Genomic DNA, 20,630 nt, shown 5'->3' with positions numbered 1-20,630 from the left:
GCATACTAGGACAACACTATGAAGTGAGAGACATCATGTCACCGCTAAGTTGCGTGTCGGTTAGTCTTCAAGACAGCTCCATGAGAACGTTTCAGTCTAATGGGACTTATAGCCACACTCTCCACTCCCCCGCTGGAAGAGTGGTTCTATTCGTAGACGTACGTGTCTTGGAACATTTAGTTGGGTCATTTGTACGTAGCGCGGGATATCCACGACTCTGCGAGTTTTGGGTAATACAGCACCTCTGAATCCTTTGCGATGGATGGGGTAACTGATACAAACGACATACCGCCTCGGGATCCCATGTAAATACGAGATTTCAGCATTGCGCACAAGTATGCCCTAACTTTTAGAAAGTATTGTAGTACATGTTGTTGTTTTAGCAACATCAAAATGAAACCGAGGATTTGCCAGAATGCATGCAACAGGCGGAAATTGATCATAGCTCCAAAACAATGCACCCTGAGTTACTGAGCCACCCCACGAACTACATACACACAGCTCCGGAAATCTTCAGGGTCTATACATTGAATTTATATTGAATCATCAGACTCTACAATCAGATCCGACTTCGGTCTGACGGGATGGATATGAGTTCTGCGGAATAATGTCAGCTTCATCCCGAACTATGGGTACCAGCCAACTGGAATCTAGATAGACTGCTCCGTCAATTAAAGGAGGCTGGTTGATGGTGCAGCTAGTGGGCTTCTGCAGACAATTGCTAGAAATCAAAGTCAGCTGGACATTACTCAACGCAGACATAGAAGAGGAGGACGTCCGCGGATGGTAATAAGTGAAACGACAACGAGAGATTGGAGGTTGATAATGGTCATGGCTATCCAAAATTTCTTGATGGAGGCTACGGTACTTCCATACGCCACACGAAAGATATGGAGTAACAGTTACTTGGTCGGTAATCCGTCCCTTCCAATCAAATGAAACATCTAATTGTATTTCCCGATAACGTGGAGTGTAAACAATAAACAAACAACAAACGCGAGAAATAATCGAACGGGCTTGTCGGAAATGGGGTTTGCGCAAGAATTTCCCAAGGTCCAAGATCTCTTGAACAATTCTGGCACCATGGCCGAGACCAACATCGTGGTTGTTGTTGTTGTTGCCCTCGTCCTCGTCGTTCATTGGAAAAGCAGGGAAGATAAATAAAGATCCAAACGATCCAAAAGATCCATGGCAACTATCAAATTAGCTGCAAGTCCCTGTCTGTTCCCTTCCTAGTAATACTCTGTATGTTCAAGGTATGTCCAAGGTATGTCCAAGGTATGTCCAAGGTAAGCATTCCCAGACCTCAACCCCACCTGCCTTCTTTCTCACGACCCTTTCTTTTCTTTTCTTTTCCTCCACGTCACTCAAGTCAGTCACTCAACTTACGCAGTCACTCATTCGTCCATCCGTTCACTTATTCATCCGTCGCTCCCTTCACCGACGACAGAAATCAATACATACATATCCGTGCAGTCTACGTTCACGGAGGACTGATCGCACTGGGCATATGTCGTATTAATATGCAACTGTCACCGACTGCATACACAAAGCCGTGAATCCTTGCTTGAAGTTGCTTAACCACGCATGTTGTCATCCACTGCCTTGGAACCAGAAAGGAAGAGGGCTGTGATTGATGATTGATTGATGATTGATTGATAGCTTACCTTGCCTACTAGGTACTTACATACTTATATGCTGCACCACCACCGCAAATCTGCAACTCTCATTGCAGGATTGTGGGATTCGGAAATCTTTCCGAACGTTAATACCTCTTGTATATGCCATTTTGCTCGCACAAGTACTTCCATTGCACTTGTTTGGCCACCTTATTCTTACTTCAACGTTCTTCTTATGCAGCTCCCCGCATACCAGGTTGTCATCATAACTGGCTCCTCATTTATATCCATTTCTATTGCTTCTCCCATTTATTTTCTGCTATACCTAATCGCGTTTGCTGCATGCTGATCGATCTGATGACCATTAATAAACTACTACGCAATAGATTTTCTTTTCAGTTCCAAGATGCCTTCAATATCTTCCCTCCTGAAGCATAGAAGCGAAAGTCAAAATGAAAACCGCATGAGCTTGAGTTTGAGCGTGACTCCGGAGAAGTTACAAAGAAAATCGAAGCGCAACTTCTTTCGAAACCTTTTCAAAATCTCTAGCTTCTCCTCCAAAGACAAGCCGGGGAAGGAGCAGTCCGTGGTAACTTACTTTTCTGTTGATTTACCGGTGATTCTTTTGTAATACCATTGGAATGACGCTGATATTACTCGTCGTTACCAGACAATCCCAATGCAAACTCCTCCAACCAACCCCTCAAGTCCCATGTCGAATCATAATAAACCTCTTCCGCCGCCACCACCTTCAATTAAGGAATCTGCCTCTTCGGAAGGGATATCCTCTAGACCTTACAAGAAACTGGATAGGATAATTTCACCTCTTACGGATCAAGAGCTTCGCGAACTATTCTCAGGAGCTCCCCAGTTCTATGCACGTTCCGAAGGGCATCATACAGGCGCACCGTATCCTAAGATAGCTTTCCCTTGGGACTCAAGTTTGCAGATACGAGATCTATCCGATCATGTGCAAATACAAGACGAGGCATGGGGTTGTATCACAGCGTGGCCGCATATCACGAGAGAAGCCCCGATAAGCCTGGAAGGTGTGAAAGCTACTGGAAAGCGTCGTGCCTATTTTATACCACGATGTCGGGAACGACCGAACATGCTCAGTTTACAGGGCATTGAAAAGGGAACTATAGGGTACCAAGCGGCTTTGGAGTTAGGTGTAGCCGATGCGTTAAAAGAGCCCGAAGAGATACAGCCTGATTCCGGGCCTTATTCACTTTTCTATAGGCGGAGGGGATTCGCAAATGGCAAGGATGGAATAAGACCTCTCGATGAGTCTGCTGTCTACGAACATCTCATGGATATCGGTGTCTCTTACCACGAGGATCAAATGCATAGCCGCTCTACTGTCGAGTTGTATTCCGAACTATTCACACAGATTCTGTTTCCACCTTCTAGAGTTACCGATACAGATGATCCTTATAGTCTGCAGGTCCAAATAGAGGTTCTTGTGAAGGTCTTAGCTGAACCTAATATTTGGGTTGATTTTAGCTTTGTAGAGTGGAGAATTCGTCTTGGACAGATACTATGGGGCCAGCAACTCGAAAGTGATCTAGGAGACGGCACCTCTAACAATAGTGAATTCACTAATGAATCTGAGGATCAGAAGTATTGGCTGTTGTTGCAAATACTACTTTCGTGTGAGTTGTTAGTACGACTTGATACAGTGTCTCAGAATATCGATAATGGTCTTGAGCCCGCTAAGCCCGCTGATGTCAAGAAGCTCGAAAAAAGCATGACGCCCAGTGTTAAGTGGTCACTTATCTTAGCTCGATCCTGGCTCGAAAACATTCGCATTGAACAAAATATCTCCGAAGTTATTCCAGAGAGGAAAGCTTCAGGGTGGTTGGCATCGTTAACTGGAACATCAGCCTCCGCTGAAAATAGTGCACCGCCTGAAAGTGTTCAAACATATCAATTTCGTGGGAGAAATGAGACTCGACAATTAGCCGGACTATTACACTTTGCAAAAAAATTAAAATGGCCCCATTTGGATGAATTGAACGCAAAGGTCTCGTCAAATGATATATACATCTCCGATAGTATTCAAAATACACCATCTACTGGAACACCCATGTCGGCTTCAACACAAAAAACTTCCTATTTCATGAGTCAACGGCCTATTCCGCGACGAGGCCTATCAAGATCAACACAGAGAATGTCTGCTCTGATAAATTCTTCTGGTTGGCTGTCAAATTCTTACATTAGTGGCCTGATGCTCCCCGGTGAAGGTCTAAGCCATTTTTTAATCTCAACATTATTAGAAAACGATGATGCTGCAGTTGAAAAATTGGGTGACGAGGCCAATCTGTACGGTGGGTTTGTATTCGGCCAAAGAAGCTTTTGGAGCACAGCTTGTATAATTGGTCGAGTCTTGGCCGCTGGTAGAAACTCGTCTGAATGTATGGGATGGATATCGTCGGATGTCAAACCAAGAGGAATCTCTGGCGAGGCTTGGGTTAATATAGATGTAGAAACAGCATCACTGGAAGGCAAGTCGTTAATTTATTATGTATTGAATCAATCGATGAGCTGACCAATGAAGCGATAGATGCTACCACAGAAATCCCTAGAATCCTTCAGAAAGCCGACGTTGAAAGAGATGGAAGTGTTATTGGTGGGGCAGATCCTTTATCAATACTTCCGGGTGATTTTGTCGCAGTCTACGATTCCCCGACATTGCATCCTCCATCGATAACTTTCGAGTCATTAGATCTTTTCGCCGTTGATTCAGATGAGACAACCCCTACTGAAGAAGAGCCAACCCCCCAGACAGAAATAACAACAGTGCCGAGTATCAAAACATACTCTGCAATGATGAGATTTTTATTAAGTCTCGATGGAGACGATAAGAAGGAAATCAATGTTGCTCTGACCCATGATGTTCATTTTGTCACCGCTCATCCATGTGTAAAATCTCACAGTATCGAAGTCTTGAAGTCTCCTACAAGTCCATTGTTCCAACAAAACGGTGATGAAAGCGGTCAAATTCCCAATCCGAATATGGGTATGTATATATATTCCTTTATTTTTGTACAGAAAAATTAATGAAACATAGGTCACCCCCTTCACAAAGCTTTCACATACGCAATCATACCTCTTCACCATATCCTCACATCCCCAGCATCGAAATCTCTTTCATCTCTACTTGTCTCACCACCGAGATCACCAGTCGAAGGAGGTTATTCGGCAACTATACAGGCTAGTACTCATACTACTACAAGTAATATCCCGAAAGTTTTGGTGATAGATTGTGCGAGTACCATGTTACCGCCTTCGCCTCCTGATGAAACGGACGTGGACTTAAATGTGGATGCTGAAAGGGAGACTGGGATTGTGGAGAGGAAAAAAGAATTTGGAAGTGATGCGGAAATGTTGGTAAGAGCTCTATGTGCGGAAAGAGGATGGAATGCATTGATCAGTAGGAGGAGGAGAAGTTGTTTAGCCTGTGCAATTAGAGAGGCGGGGGCAATAGGATGGGGGGTCGTGATTAGAGTTTAAGTGTGATCAACTGAAGGAAGCGGGTCGATTTGGAGATTTGAAACAGGGAAAGGATGTGTGTTTGTGGATATGTGATATGAAGAGATACAGAGAGAAGGAAGTGGATGGATGGCTATACGATTCATGATGTCATGAACAGTGTGTTTTGTTTTTACGAATCGTTATGTTTTATTGAAGCGTTATGTTAAGTGATACCCGCCTTTTGGCACGAGGCAGTTAGTTAATAGTAATTCATGAAATAATGGATATGTGTGGGTTTTATGAGTGCTTTATCGATTCAATTCTCTAGGAGTGAATGATGTTTGTATATGTGATTTTGTGTAAATAAAATGAAGCATCGGAACCTGCTGTGCCGTTGGTAGTGCTTATAAAGAGTATTTCTGCAGTTGAATGACGAGATTGTGTCATAATAGATGATGTGATGCAGTATGCGAAAGAGAGGGAAGGCAATTCGTAGATGAAGAATGAGAGAGTGTTAGGGAATCACGTTGGGGATATTGAAGTTGAGAAGGGGGGGGGGGGAGATGAAAGGATGAGGGAAATGGAAGGCAAAGGGCCAGAAGGGGAGAGAGGAGCAGAGAAAATTAGATGTGAATGTTACTTGTTACTTGTAAAATTGAGATATCTAGAGATTGCAATTTTCGTCTATTATTATTATTTTCCAGCCGAGAATGTGGAGTATGCATAACTATAACTACGAGAACTTCTCCCGGAGAGGGACTAGGGATTCGATTCCTAGATTTTTTTGTTTGTTGCATTGTTGGATAGGTGGTTGTAGGCTTAAGGATGGAATGGTCATGACAATGGCCGTTGTGTGTATTCAACATGATCGATTCGAAGGAAAGGACTGTCTGGTTTTGCGAAGCTGTCGGCCAGATGCTGAAGCTTGGGCTGTTTCCTAAGGGAAAGCTGTTGGTGGATGTCGTTGACTTTAAGTTGCACGTGTGTATCCTCCTTTGAGGAATCCTTCTGTTCACTTCGCACTTCTTGCCAAATTATTGTAGGACGGGTGCTGGAGTTGGAAGGGCGAGAAAGCACAATATACCCGTCTGGTAAGAGAGTGTAAATCCGTGGTGCCTCTCATGATGGACGCAAGGATATGAAGCTAACAGGAGAGAGTTCTGAGCGTATTCATTCTTCCGAGCTGAGCTTTTCTTGGTGTGGGTCTTAATTGAGGGGTAATTTATTTTCCGTCGCAAAAGCAATCTTCGATATATTGGAACACTTTCAGGTACTACATTCTGCTAATCCTTTTTTTTCTATCTATATTAGATCTCTGCTTTCAATATGATTCCTTAAAGATTGTATGATCAGCGAGTCATTACAACATGCAGCTCACTCTGATTATCCTAACAGCCCTCAAATTTACATCACCCGGCGTTGTGATCGTATTTCTCACATTCGACACTACGCCATATGAAAATTCATGTAAATCTGTTACCATCTTTACTTCATTGACACTGATGCACAGCATTTGTGCCTGGCAAAGTTCATGATGTTGGAGATACATAAAGTCCTGTGGCATAGAGCATGCACAGAGAGTCTATGACGGAAATCTAGCGAGATTGTGCAACTTACTACAACGGGAATAATTTCTTAACGGTCAATATAGCACATATCAGCCTGGGTATATAGAAATCCCAACATCTTTGTGAATGCGCGTCGTATCGAAAATGCCGAGGGGCTTACAAGTACCGAAAAACTCATCCCGCTTCCACTTAAGACCCCCCTATATGGCTTTTTCCAGCTGGCAAGATTCCATTCGGCCCGATGCCACAAGTCTTGGAATAACCTAACAGCTAATTCTATATAGACCGGTGGTATGTCCAACGCAGTTTTCTTTATTTCTCAGCTCAGAACTCATACATTCTTATGACCCAAGTTGGGCGTATTGTGAGTATTATTTCATAAGGAAGGTAGGGCACCCCAAGAAGTTCTGAAGCGCCTAGTCTGAGGTGAAAATTTGTAGCTTAGTAGCTGCTTGAAAATTTATCTGGAAAGAATAATTTATTCTGAGCGTACTATGGCGATGTTGAAACACTTGTCTGCCATGGTGCGTGGTGCGGGACTGTCGGCGCCCCTGATTCTCTACCCTTGTACGGTACTAGCTGTGTGTGGAATACAACAGTTATCAGTGATAAGAACGCTGTAACCTGACAAGAAAAATTTCACAGTAACATGCCTGTCATACGATGAGTTCGTTTAGTGAGCGAATCTCGAGTACTAAAGTTTCTACTGTTGGTTGTGATTGATTACAAAATGCACATTTGGACAATTCGTGGTGAATGTCATGTATACCTGGAAAATTGCGGTATCAAAGGATAGTTTCCCAAGATTTCATAATCCCAAGCAACTTGCATGAATTTTTCCTACTTGTTCTTTGCGAAGTTGTATTCCAACACTCGTTGATGTCTCGAATCAATCTCGGCAATCTTTTACGCGTCAAGAAACCAAACCCGAGGTGTATTCCATCTTGAACTTGGAACGTGAAGGTTGCAGAGGCGTACTTTATATGCAATTGAAAGGAACTGTGTTGTAACGGAATTCAAGACAGATTGGAAGAAATCTATCTTTAAAGCAATACATCGATTATATACGGATGCCATACTGGCTGAAGCTTATGTTGTCAGTGGAGATTTCCCCGCCTCACTTAACTTTTCTAATCTCGTTTACCCTGACTTTTTTTTTAAGGGCAGGCAATGATCTGCCCACTACCCTGTTTGGTTCTGTCTCTCTACAGATCAAATCTTTCCATTAAGATCGTTGACTGGGCCGTCTCCAGGCATGTAATTTAAGGATCGACTATCTAGGACGTAGGTTTTGTACATTTGTTGATAAGGTCTATCCACTAAATAAATTACATAGTAAGCCGGAGGCAGGTATAAGCTTCACGGGTTGAATAGGCGCTAAAGCATATAACCTTGGAAAGATACACATTGGTTATAGAATGATGCCAAAAGAATTAAAGTTCGAAAATTTGTGACATTTATACGCTCCCATCCCCGGACTGATAGGCAGTATAAGTCTACGTGGCGACGTTGTTTGATTTCTCCTTCGTTAAATTCTCTCAATGCTTTTAAATTTTTGCTATGCATAATTGTTTATGGATTCATAAACTGAAGAATGATGTGGAGCTGAATAGAGCATTAGCGTTAGCGTCGCTAAAGCTGGTCAATATCCCCTCTCCCCTGCTTACACCTACTAGCAAAGCAGGGCGTAGTAAGCGCACAGATACTACTACTGCATTAATTCTAGCCTCGAAATACATTTCTTCGATGCTACTTGCCGCAGAAAAGCCCCCTAGAAAGATCAGTATTGTTAAAAGGTATGGTTACCGTGGTAATAAAGCAGGGGGATCTAGTCCAAATTACTATTAGTAAGAGCTCTAATATGTTAGAGCTATTCTCCCAGTAGCTAGGCAGTCTAATCAATCTAATAACTCTGAATGCCCTCAACGCATAGCCTACGCTTCCCATCGTATCCCGCAGAGAGTCATACTTGGAACAAATACTGCAATCTTTGAACCACCAGAACATAACAAAGCAAAACAATCGCGTTCTAGCATCATACATATGACCAGGGCTAGTCCGTATTTTATGCTTTATAGTTGAGCCCTGGTAAACGACCGATGATACGGATAGGTACCGCGCCGTGCCGGAAGCCGATTAGCTGATTCGTCCTTTCTCTCATAAATTCTGTCACAATTGGTTTATCTATAATCATTGTGTTGCCTCTGAAGAATTATATGTGATTAACATCGTGTCACTCTTTGGGTGATATTCTTGAGTGACGACAAGATGCCCAGTATCTTGGCAATGATTCTCCACGGGATTTGGTTGGAGAAAAGTCTTCGGACACAGCTCATAGAATATATGCGAAAGCGCTTCAAGAACCTGACTGCAGTAGTATGGATAGATAATCTAAGCGTAGATTAATTGCTTGCAGCCTCATCGCCCTTTACTTTGGCCTTTATCAAGGAAGAAAATGGGGTTGTTACACAGAAATTCGTTACTACTTTCCTGGATTCTTCAACGGGGCCCACTACAGCCAGTATTTCTTCACTATAAAAGATCCGATTTGATGGTTTTGGTCACAAAACTTATCATACTAATTTCTGCATCATAGAATTCTATGATTCCATAATCTAGTCTTCTCCTTTTCATATCTGTAGCTGCTTTTACAGCTCAACCTGGTCATTGCAGCTAATCGGTGTGCCAACGAACATGAAAGATTTTACTAGAACATATCTAAGAGCGGGTGCATATCTAAGAGTGGGCGATGGTCTAAAGCTGATTTCAAGATCACTGGGAGCTTGGTGAAAGTATATAATAGCCATTTCGTCCTGGACTTCTTTCTGTTTTCTCAAACTTCAACACAATTGCATACGAAAAGTCCAATAACATTCAATACCACACAGAGTTCGGAAGATACAACAATATTCAACTCGGCAGTCAACTTCCACTCATACACCAGCAGCCTATCGAAACCCAATACAATGTCTCCAAGCAGAGAAATCGATAATACTCCGATGAACCACCCAGATGTTCAACCAAAACCCGAGGCAGAACCAGTATTACTGTCACTGCCTTATAATTTGATGATTGGCTTCTAACACTGCTCTAGTTTTCCTCTGGTAAATTGCCATCAAAGGTTAATTCACCCATTTCCAAGTCCTCGATCATCGCGAAACGTTTGATTGTCATCTTCCCAGACGCAAAAGTCCATTCGAGCGAGCAAGCTATTTAGTCTAATGATCTGGCAAGAGGTGACTCGAAGAGAAGGAATGACTGAACAATAATTTCAAGAAGACACTAAATGGCTATATTGGACATAATCCCTTCGAATTGGTTTCCTATGCCAAAGGGAAATATCAAGATACTCAGTCCGAGATGGTTCTACTTCGATTTTATTTTGAAAATATACGATTCGAAGATCTCAAATTGGGCATTCGCACCTGATGGTTGGAGTTTGGTGGGGGATATGTCCGACGTGAAACTGTGTTATTCACTACTACTGTGCCTGGAGCGTAATACTTGGGATTATATGTATTTCATGGAGACAGTCAGAGGATGAATTGTTTGTTTTTGATAGGTACTTCCAGCTATTTGTGTGTCTTTAGAGAAAATGTTTGGATTTCTTTTGCATTTACACTTTATTTAGGGGAAAAAGTTGGTAAAATCTGCTCTTGTTATGTTCAAATTATAAATTTCAATTGATCTATATACATCTACATAATTGAAAAACTAGATATTAAACTTGTAGAATACGATACTCTTTGTGAAGTCGTCAATTTGGCCCAATGAAACATCGCGATCACGAGTTTTGAGGATTCGTTCTAATTGGACACAATATTTCATTGCATAAATAAGTCAAGTATCATTTCCGATTCCCCATACCCCATTCCCATACACTTTCCTACTCTCATAATCCACGATAAAAAAACTTTATAAAGACCTACCATATTGCTGTAATTTTTGCAGGGAAAAAGTCACATCGTTTGATAGACAGATAAGAATGAATCAGGCTTGCGACGATTTGAAGCTATTTTCGAAGTGCTGCAGGATGGAACCCTCTCATTTGTTCGCCAACGAGTCATGATGGTGTGGTGATGTTGCATTTTGCTGACATGAACCGGGTCTCTGGGTCTACAGCCTCGAGTATTGGGCCGCAAAGTTGCCTACCAATTTGAAGAAGTGAGATTTTCACGATGCCCTCATTTCTGTTTTGTATATATCGAGTATCTGAATATCGTCATGGAGCCTGATCTTGAAGCTACTGCGGAAGCCCCTCGCGCAAATCCAGCAGTGCGTTTCTTACAACAACTTGATAATACTGCCAAAGATAATGAGCGTGAGGCTGTAATAAGCTCGCAATCTGTTCAGTCTGGGGGGATTCGCCGTCGCAATACTGACCAGTATGCTGGTGCTGTAAGAGAGAGCACAAAATCCTCAGTTGACACGGAGAGAACCTTGACCCAGGAGAGATTGAGGAAAGATAATGATAAGCCTAGCCACAAGGAGTTGATGGAGAATTTGAAGAAAGACTATATCTGTAAGTATCGAGATGCAAGATGCTTCATTGAAGCATGTGAACTAACAACAAATAGGGGAGGATTTCGAAACTGGTATTCCGAAACTTGCACGTTTTCTAGCAACCCATAAAGACTTCGCGATTTTCCGTGCATTCCACGAAAACCATATCCGTATCTTGATTTATAAAGAAATTGAACTAACAGACATTGCACGAGAACTTCGGAGAAGAGACAATAAGGACCTTGCAGCATTGAATACAGCGGCGTTTTATCGATTGAAGGGACACTTGCATGAGCAAGAGAGCGAAGGAGTTATATCCGAAGATAATGAGAGCCAGTATGATACATGGACCAAAGATACACTCATGTCTCTGTTGGAAACCAAGCAAATGCAATATGGTTAGTCCCAATTTACGGACCACTGAGCACTATTGACAATCAAAGCAGATAAGACATTACTGGTATATGCCAAAATAAACGCTCTCTACCGCCCCCCAAAACGTATTTACGATTCAGTTTTCCATTGGATATTGAATAACAGGCCCCTCGGTGTTAAACGTCTCAACGGTAATGAGGCAGAGGAATTCATCTATCATCATAATGATTTCATCTCTTTAGACAATAAAGAGAGAGACAACCCTTTCAAAGAAGTGCTTAGCAGTCATCTTTTCAAGTATCCTGGATCACCTCTCAAGGTGAGATAATGTTTCCTCCCAAGTATTTGCGAATCTGCTATTACTTTGCTTCGCAGTCGCAAATGCGAGTGAGATTAACGAAACGCTGATTGGTACTTTTCAGCAATTCCTCAAGATAAAGGGCGATGACCAAACATCATATTACGATGAAGGATTGCAGTCGGGCTTGGCTCAAATTCTGTCGCTCATTGTCCTAACCAGCATGCTCATTGCTCCTATTTGTCTCTTGTTCTTGCTTGATCTCTCTCGTGGACTCATGGTATTGGTGGTATTAGTCTTCACTATCTTGGTATATATAGTTGTGACTCTTGGAACGCCGGCCAGCCAGTTTGAAGCATTCGTAGCGACAGTTGCGTAAGTGTTGATCGATCGAGTAGCATAAATCCTGCTAATATCAATAGATATTGTGCCTTTCTAGTACAGTTTTTGGGGAATCTTGGACGTGGGGATTAGTGTTATTGGAACACAGAAAGATTCATGACTGGAGCTGTTGTACAAGAGACGAAGGGAGAATTTCGATGGTCTTACTTTCTTTCTTTATCCATGTATTCACTCAGCTCGCAGGCTGATTTCGGTGATGAAGAAGTGTATATGTGAATTAGTCGCTCGTTTTTGCAATTGTATCTCAAGTTCATAGTAGTAGACGATTTCATAATTTTGCATGTCGAAAACGATTTTCAAGAATGAGGTGTTTCTGAGAGGTTCATGAGGTCGTACGCATTAGGTTCGGCTGCGAGTGATTCATCAACCATCTCGGCTCGGATTTCATCTCCCAGGAAACCGCCACTACATACCGTAATTCGCTGGCATATTAATATGATATCCGGTCGGGATCAGTGAGAACCTTAACTAGTGCTTAGTTCCACCCTTGTATGGTCGATCTAAAAGTACAGTCACCGAATTATCCTAGCATGGGAACATGACAGGCATAGTTGTCCGGCCATCCACCCGCTACAACTTGCAAGATTCTAGAAATCTAGAATAATGACTCATTCAATGTTATCATATTCGTGTGTTTAAATAAATAAGAAAGATGTGTATATAAAAATGGTGATACAATAGATTTATCACAGACAGAAACTCCATAACCTAAGAGCTTTCCCACTAACTATTCTACGAGAGTAGATTCATCCTAGATTTGATATAGCCCGATTAGTTGTAGTGTGAACGGTGGGGGCTAAGCCCTACTATAAAACTGTTGGGAACAAGGTTAATAACTACTGCATAAGTCACTGTTCAATACGGCTCACAGGCGCGACCGTTGTTTACGACAAGGATAATTCTGTACATAAAGATTATTCGCAATTATTGTCGGGTAGTTCTTGTTGTTTTTATTCCATATATTTCAAGGTAGCGGTTGAAACTAAGATTAGGAGAAAAAAGAAAGTGAAATTCGTATTCTTATTAGCCCAAGTAAAATTTTTATTTGATTCTTAATGAAAAAGATGATCAGCTTGTTACGGAAAAGCAGATAGAAGAATATATGAGCCCCCCTTCCCCTGTTCTCCTAATTGGTTTCGACGGTCCAACTGTCGAATCTGCCGCTAGAATATCTCGCATGGAGGTAGAATTGGAATTTCTAGAAGCTTCAGCTGTTCCCACCTCTTGAATGAGAACAACCAATAATCTATTCTCACTCAATATCCCAGATTCTTTTCAGATCCTTGATCCAGTCACTAATTTTCACCTCCTTTGGACTGCCCGCTTCATCCAGCACCCTAATCATTCCTTTACCGGGTTCATTATCGTCTTTCCATGGCGGAATATGTAACCAACTATGCTCAGGACGACAATTCCATCTGGCCAAACGGTTTCTCTTGAGCTTTTCCAAGCAATTGCTACAAAATGCTATCCTATCGCATGATTTGCATACATAGAAATCATCTGCGTATGTCCATTTTTTTCCGCATGCACCTTCACATGACAGCTTTATGGGACCATTCCTGGTACTTTCAATAGAATATTCTTCTTGATCGTCCTGACCATCGTTACTCCATATCGAAGTATCTGGACAAATCAAAGACCGAATGCTGAGCGCATATTGATCATCCCCGGCATGAGGAAGGATCCATGCCAAAGTTTCATATCCAATCGAATCATTGCCTGGACCGTCATCTAATATAGCTATCGAAGTGACCGTATCATCTCTGAACACGTTTCGTGCCTTGAGGAAATCCTTGAACTGTGAATAGTATGATGCAAGTAGCGGCAATTGGCTTGGACTGGAGTGGAGTTGATATCAATTTTATTTTCGTTGCCGGAATCCCTAGGGGAGAAATCAAATTTCCCAATTTCAATTTTTTCTGTGAGATCCTCCCCTCCCCCCCCCCCCAAAAAACGCTGAACTGAAAATAGGTCGGCTCGATCTATAGATAGTGTCTTGCTTATTCTAGCTGTTTCGATGTCATAGGCAGAAACTTTCCCCAATAGACATAGCGCTCGAATTCGAGTCTTTAAACAAAGACACAATTGGATCATACACGCTGACAGTGCCATCTTCTAGATTAGGGAAAACCTTACCGGAATTTTCCTTCAACTTCCTCTCTAAAGGTTGTACGGGCAATTTGCCTGAACTAAGCCAAAGTGGCGCCCTAATTTGGTCAATGGTAGAATATTTGTAGCCAAATATAGCCCAGTCGAGGATCTCATTTAACTGCCTAATATCACGAGCACTGAGAGAGGTGTTGAGATCGGCAATGATCTCTTGTGCCATTTTATTTGGATCTTCAGATGGAGCTTGCTATCTTTCTGTTCCTCAAGTCCTCTTCTATTGATGCCACGAGGCAGGACTTTCCCGTCTTGATCCCCCCAGACACGAACAATAGCCGAGAAGATGATCTGGAAGCGGAGTCTGATGACAACTTGAGCCATTCGTCGTAGTCATTCACTTTAGATAGCCACCTGAAGCCGTCTTTTGGAAATTGTTTTCTTATGTCTTTGAGTTCCTCATTAGCCGCATTTGATTTAGTCAATCCTTGGGGTATCGACAAGAGTCTTGAAATTTTCTCCACACGATCTGATATAATCTTCTCATCCTTGCTGGCTTTGACATCATTCATCACGTATGTTACTTCGTCTGCGATGTAATTTTGCTGTTCTGCGAGCACGTACTGTTGTTTGGTAAGTATTTCCTGCATTCTTGTGAAAGAAACCTACCCTTTCAGTAGTTCATTGGCGACTGCTGAGTTATCGAGAACGCTCTTCAAAGTGATCACCCCCGTGAGATCATTTTGCTTCGTAATTAACGCATTGAATTTGCTTAATTCATCCTTGATACCCGAGTCACCTTTTAAGAAAGTGACTTTCAATATAGTCTTAATCTTAGCCTTTTTACCACCATCGATTCTAAAAGTGTGTTAGTTTACGTGAGAGAAGGACCGATGGATATTGTAAAAGAAACAGTTTCGGATGCGACTTCACATATTGATAGATAGACCACAAATTCTCACTATCGAGACCATGATTTTGTGAATGCCATCTTTGAGTTCTCGATCGAACTTCTTATAGTTTCCGTAAATATCTAAAAGAACCATAGCGTGGGTCATTTCTTCGAACAAGTTTTCCAAGCCTTCATAAATTTCAGTGACCCTTTGAGGAATATCAATCAGGAAAGAGATAGCATTGAAGCATAACGTTGCAGGAGCGAAAACAGTAGATGCAGCTTCTGCGGCTACACCGCCGATTAATTGGATGTATTTAAGAAACTTTTCAATGGCATCTTTGATCTTGTGTTTAGTACTGGATTTTCCTCCATCCTCGGACTGGAATCTGTCCTTAAGCTGTGCCAAAACATCCTCTATCCTTTTCGGAGGGGTCAATACTAGCTCTCTTTTTGTGTTTGTACGAAATTCTTCCCGAGCCTCATTTCACAACCGTTGAAGCTCTAGATCAGTTGTCGGAGAACTGATGATGGGCAAAAGTTGGTTCGTTTGACAATCCATGATAGTTGACCGAACAGTGTGATTGTGATTCTGGATTGTTGGGTTTCTCCGACTGAACAAGATGAAAATAAATTCAATGTCAGCTAAGGCTCCTATTTTAGCAGCTGGAAAGCGCAGCTGATATTTCAGGCCAGGATCAACTCTCCATCTTCAAGCAAAGTACTTTGGTGTGGGTGGTATTCGGCTCTAAAACCAGTATACATAGCGGCTGTAGATGAAACTGTGGCTTCACAGCATTTAGCTTCTTGAGAATATTGAAACTATTCAAGTGTTTACACAGCTGAATGATAAGCAAAATGTGAGGATTATCCAGGACAAGACCAAAACGTATTCAGTAGCTGATAGAATAATCGTTGTTGAATCACTCGTCAACTCTCTGTCGGATCCTGTGAGAAGGTAAGAATGATACCCCCAGATCGTGATCGCAACACGCAAGTCTTTCTATTACTGGCTTCACTTGCATGATGATTACTGCATATTCATCGCCACCTGCAACCCTTTTCAGTCATTGTTGCGACTGTGGTTGAATATGATTGCATAACCTATCGAAAGGCGCACTTGCTACTTTCATATCGGCTGAATGATCGGCAGCACCTAATAATCATGATTGGAAGTAATTCATTGCACTTGCTAATTAATATGTAGAATCTTGTGGATTTTGGACTAATACGAGAATCTTGATTTGTGCAGTTGTTGTGATGGGAACAAAAGCCATAATTAATTCTCCTTGATATCTGTGCCTTGTGAACAATTGGTCAAAGCTCACCGGGGATGTCGGAAGCCCACATTAGAAAGTGGAATTTCTTCTTTCATGTCGACCTCACTCACATTTTGAATGAAGCTTTTGCAACTGACAATTGCATCGCTGATTGACACCCTTATAGTGTGCGACTCTTGACCCAATTTATGCAGGCGCCAAAGAGAAAATCCGACCTTGTTTTAATGTTCCTTCAATTGTTGACAGATTTTGAGTCAGTTCACTATGTTATTTGTAACCGAGGAAGCTACCCAACCTTGCCGTCTGAGAGCACCCAACAACATTGGTCCAAAGCAAACACTAGATTTGCTTCTGCCCAATATTCATTGACCCCTTCTTATGTAGGTTGCTTTGATTCAGATTTTGTTTATTCTCATCTCTAAATCTCATGATATATCTCCTCGATTGATGAATCTGTGATTCTTTCCATTTCCCTACAGCTTTGAATGATTATATGTCGAGTCCACACCCTTTGAGCTGAGAAGCATACTTGGCACAGTATCAGCTACAACAAAGCGGGATCAAACTCAATTTAAACATCCATCCAAAATGGATCGCAGCAAAGAAGAAAACCAGAGCCGCGAAGGGCTTCTGCGAGATTATGACGATAATGGACAAACCCCAATTCGAAAATCGTTCGAAGATGCCTATCGAAATTCAGAGGAATCTGATATTGACGCCTCGGATTACCTCAATCCAAATCACCCTCAGGTTTCAGTGCCTGCGTATCATACCAATACTCGATTGAGTAATCTACGACGTACTTTGGCTCGACGGTCGAAAATTCTTATAATTACAATTATTGTTGGAGTAGCGTTTTGGTCGGTGCTCGCGGGAGGAGGGTTCTGGTTATATAAGAAAACACCTGCAACTGGACAGTCGCCGCCATGGTACCCAACACCACCCGGAGGCACAGTTTCACAATGGAGCGAGAGTTATAAGAAGGCCGCCGCGTTGGTCGAAAAAATGACGTTGCCGGAAAAGGTAAATATTACTACGGGTACTGGATGGCAGATGGGTCTTGCAGTTGGTAATACTGGTCCTGCATTGAATGTAGGCTTCCCTGGCCTCGCCTTGCAAGACGGACCCTTGGGGCTACGATTCGCCGATAACGCAACGGCTTTTCCAGCAGGTATCACTGTTGGGGCGACATTCAACAAGGAATTGATGTACAAGCGAGGTAAGGCACATGGCCAAGAAGCCAGATTGAAGGGAGTTAATGTGCTCTTGGGACCCTGTGTTGGACCAATAGGTCGAATGCCCGCAGGCGGGCGGAACTGGGAAGGATTCGGCACAGATCCATATCTTCAAGGTATTGCCGCAGCTCAAACCATCAAAGGCATTCAAGAAGAAGGCGTTATTGCTACGATTAAGCATTTTGTTGGGAATGAGCAAGAACATTTCAGACAAAGTTATGAGTGGGGATTACCAAATGCCATGTCATCCAACATTGACGATCGATCTCTGCATGAACTGTATGGGTGGCCTTTCGGAGATGCTGTAAAAGCTGGAGTAGCCAGCGTTATGTGCAGTTACCAAATGGTGAACAACTCATACTCGTGTGGAAACTCGAAGCTGCTTAATGGAATCCTGAAAGATGAACTTGGGTTTCAAGGCTTTGTTCAATCCGATTGGCTTGCGCAAAGATCTGGTGTAGCAAGCGCACTTGCTGGGCTCGATATGACTATGCCAGGAGACGGCCTTATTTGGGTTGATGGAAAGTCACTATGGGGTCCCGAGTTGAGTAAATCAGTTCTTAATGGGTCGTTGCCCGTCTCGAGGCTCAATGACATGGTGACCAGAATTGTAGCTGCTTGGTATCAGTTGGGACAAGATGATAAATCAAAATATGATGGTGAAGGTCCCAACTTTTCCTCGTGGACCAATGAAGAGAAAGGATTTATTAATGCTGGAAGTTCTGATGACAAGGATGAGAAAGTTGTCAACAAATTTATCGATGTTCAAGGTACAGGCGATGAAGCGCATTCTATTATAGCACGTCAAGTAGCCACTGAGGGAACTGTGCTACTAAAGAACGAGGACAATTTACTACCTCTGAACAAGAATGGTTGGAGCTCACCAGATAAGCATGAACTTGCATACAGAATAGGGATCTTCGGTGAGGATGCAAGTGAAGGTGAAGGTCCAAATATATGCCCAGATAGAGGCTGCAACAAAGGTACATTAGGATCCGGATGGGGGTCTGGCGCTGTCGACTTTCCTTACTTGGTTTCTCCAATCTCAGGTATCAAGAAATCGTTCAACCCAGAACATGTCTATATTACTGTCTTTCCTACAAACTCTCCTCCATTGAAGAAGGCTCCAGCAATTATCAAAGATCAAGATGTTTGCATCGTATTTGTCAATTCTGATGGCGGAGAAGGATATATTAGTTACGAAGGCATTCGTGGCGACCGCAATGACTTGAACCTACAACATGGAGGCGAGAAACTTGTGAAACAAGTTGCTGAAGGGTGTGGAGGAGGGGAAGGTAGCACAATTGTTGTAGTCCATGCTGTCGGACCAGTTGTCATGGATGAGTGGATTGGTCTGCCAGGAGTCAAAGCAGTGATAATGGCAAATCTCCCTGGGCAGGAAAGTGGAAATGCAATTGCTGACATATTACTCGGAAATGTCAATCCAAGTGGTAAGCTACCTTATACCATTGGAAAATCTCTGCAAGATTATGGTTCTGGTGGCCAGGTTTTGTACTATCCGAATGGTGTTGTTCCACAGCAGAATTTTACAGAAGGATTGTACATTGATTATCGCCACTTCGACAAATACAATTTGGAACCTACATTTGAGTTTGGCTTCGGACTCTCATACACCACCTTTGAATACACAAACCTCCAGGTAGACGCAATTTTACCCAAATCATCTTTCCCAGCTCCTCGCCCAGATGGAATTCTTCCACCTACTTTCGATGAAAAAATACCAGACGCTAGTGAAGCCCTCTTCCCATCAAATTTCAGGAAACTCTCTAAATTCATTTATCCATATATCGAAAAAGTCTCGGATATTGAGGAGGGCAGATACCCATATCCAGAGGGATATGACAATGAACAGACCCCATCACCTGCTGGTGGAGATGAAGGTGGTAATCCTGACCTCTGGACTGTTTATGCGACTGTATCGGTTGACCTCAAGAATACTGGGAGTGTGACCGGCAAAGAAGTAGCACAATTATACCTCGAATATGACAAAATTAGGGGTGAAGCTGCCAATGTCGATTTTCCAGTCAGGGTCTTGAGGGGATTCGAGAAAGTTGAACTTAAAAAGGATGAGACGACAACAGTGAAGTTTGACTTGACGAGAAGGGATTTGAGTTATTGGGATGTAGTAAAGCAGAATTGGGTCATGCCCACAGAGGGAAGTTTTACGATTAGGGTGGGTGCTAGTTCCAGGGATTTGAGGCTCACGGGATCTTTGTGATATGGAGTACAAGAAAGGCTTGGAATTGGTGTTGGGGATTTTTGACTGGGACGTGAGTTGAACATGGATATGTATTTGGATCTGGATATGTCATTCTTTGCAATATAGCCAAACATTGATGAAATACGTTGGTTTGCCAAAGGCGTTCACATCATTTGAGCTTCGTGAACACCTTCTGGTTCCCTCTCTTCTTCCAAATGAAGCTCTCTAAACAACACGAAGGACCTTGCTCGTAACCCAATTGTTGTGGGAAAGTCTTGGTCTTGTGTGAATCTTGTGTTTCTAAGATCACATTGTTTCCAAGCTCAACATCTGATGATGCAATGTTTCCTTCTTTTCCTTCCACCAATAATGATTTGCTTGCTTGATTGCATGACTATAAACTAATTGCGGTACTGACTTTACATTTAATACAGAGTCATGCCCTTTTAACTGCCCTCTTCCATTTGAGAACTTTGTGATACTCAAATATTTTATTGACGCCACGTTTCCACGCGAGATATTTTCCCACTCCTCACGCGCCTCCCATTTTCTTAAGAACTAATTCATTCGCAATTGATTGTGATACGCAAAATTCACTCAAGTTCAATTTCGTAAAGGCAATTAATTTTCTCTGCCCTCTCACTTTTGATTTCA

General features: G+C 42.4%; 5 protein-coding genes across 8 annotated transcripts; 3 read left to right on the top strand and 2 right to left on the bottom strand.

Annotated features, from left to right (window-relative positions):
• Positions 1–1,190: 1,190 nt before the first annotated feature.
• On the top strand, positions 1,191–5,396 carry BCIN_09g04890 (hypothetical protein). Of its 2 annotated transcripts, none has more exons than XM_024695185.1 (4): positions 1,191–2,208; positions 2,290–4,126; positions 4,186–4,641; positions 4,693–5,396. In XM_024695185.1, exons 1-4 carry the CDS (start codon positions 2,026–2,028, stop codon positions 5,133–5,135), a joined length of 2,919 nt encoding a protein of 972 aa, XP_024550979.1. In that variant the 5' UTR covers positions 1,191–2,025; the 3' UTR covers positions 5,136–5,396. The 2 variants fall into 2 exon arrangements, with proteins under 2 accessions (XP_024550979.1, XP_024550978.1); XM_024695186.1 differs by having other exon boundaries at positions 4,180–4,641.
• Positions 5,397–10,428: 5,032 nt separating this feature from the next.
• BCIN_09g04880 (hypothetical protein) lies at positions 10,429–12,786 on the top strand. The gene is made up of 5 exons (XM_001551618.2): positions 10,429–11,186; positions 11,242–11,565; positions 11,614–11,861; positions 11,965–12,215; positions 12,263–12,786. Exons 1-5 carry the CDS (start codon positions 10,889–10,891, stop codon positions 12,312–12,314), a joined length of 1,173 nt encoding a protein of 390 aa, XP_001551668.1. The 5' UTR covers positions 10,429–10,888; the 3' UTR covers positions 12,315–12,786.
• Positions 12,787–13,275: 489 nt separating this feature from the next.
• On the bottom strand, positions 13,276–14,688 carry BCIN_09g04870 (hypothetical protein). The gene is made up of 2 exons (XM_001551617.2): positions 14,342–14,688; positions 13,276–14,083 (listed from the first exon to the last, which is right to left on the bottom strand). The coding sequence occupies exons 1-2, from the start codon at positions 14,572–14,574 to the stop codon at positions 13,495–13,497; spliced, it is 822 nt and encodes a 273-aa protein (XP_001551667.1). The 5' UTR covers positions 14,575–14,688; the 3' UTR covers positions 13,276–13,494.
• Positions 14,689–14,724: 36 nt separating this feature from the next.
• On the bottom strand, positions 14,725–16,124 carry BCIN_09g04860 (hypothetical protein). Of its 3 annotated transcripts, none has more exons than XM_024695184.1 (4): positions 15,732–16,124; positions 15,282–15,662; positions 15,018–15,206; positions 14,725–14,971 (listed from the first exon to the last, which is right to left on the bottom strand). In XM_024695184.1, exons 1-4 carry the CDS (start codon positions 15,800–15,802, stop codon positions 14,929–14,931), a joined length of 684 nt encoding a protein of 227 aa, XP_024550977.1. In that variant the 5' UTR covers positions 15,803–16,124; the 3' UTR covers positions 14,725–14,928. The 3 variants fall into 3 exon arrangements, with proteins under 3 accessions (XP_024550977.1, XP_024550976.1, XP_024550975.1); XM_024695183.1 differs by having other exon boundaries at positions 14,725–14,958; XM_024695182.1 differs by having other exon boundaries at positions 14,725–15,206.
• A 511-nt stretch (positions 16,125–16,635) lies between these two features.
• BCIN_09g04850 (hypothetical protein) lies at positions 16,636–20,409 on the top strand. Its single transcript, XM_001551615.2, has one exon. It carries the CDS (start codon positions 17,109–17,111, stop codon positions 19,992–19,994), a length of 2,886 nt encoding a protein of 961 aa, XP_001551665.1. The 5' UTR covers positions 16,636–17,108; the 3' UTR covers positions 19,995–20,409.
• Positions 20,410–20,630: the final 221 nt, after the last annotated feature.

Source organism: Botrytis cinerea, chromosome 9 (genome assembly GCF_000143535.2).
Source record: "Botrytis cinerea B05.10 chromosome 9, complete sequence".
Taxonomy (NCBI): Eukaryota; Fungi; Ascomycota; class Leotiomycetes; order Helotiales; family Sclerotiniaceae; genus Botrytis; species Botrytis cinerea.
This window is presented reverse-complemented; position numbering and strand designations above follow the sequence as displayed.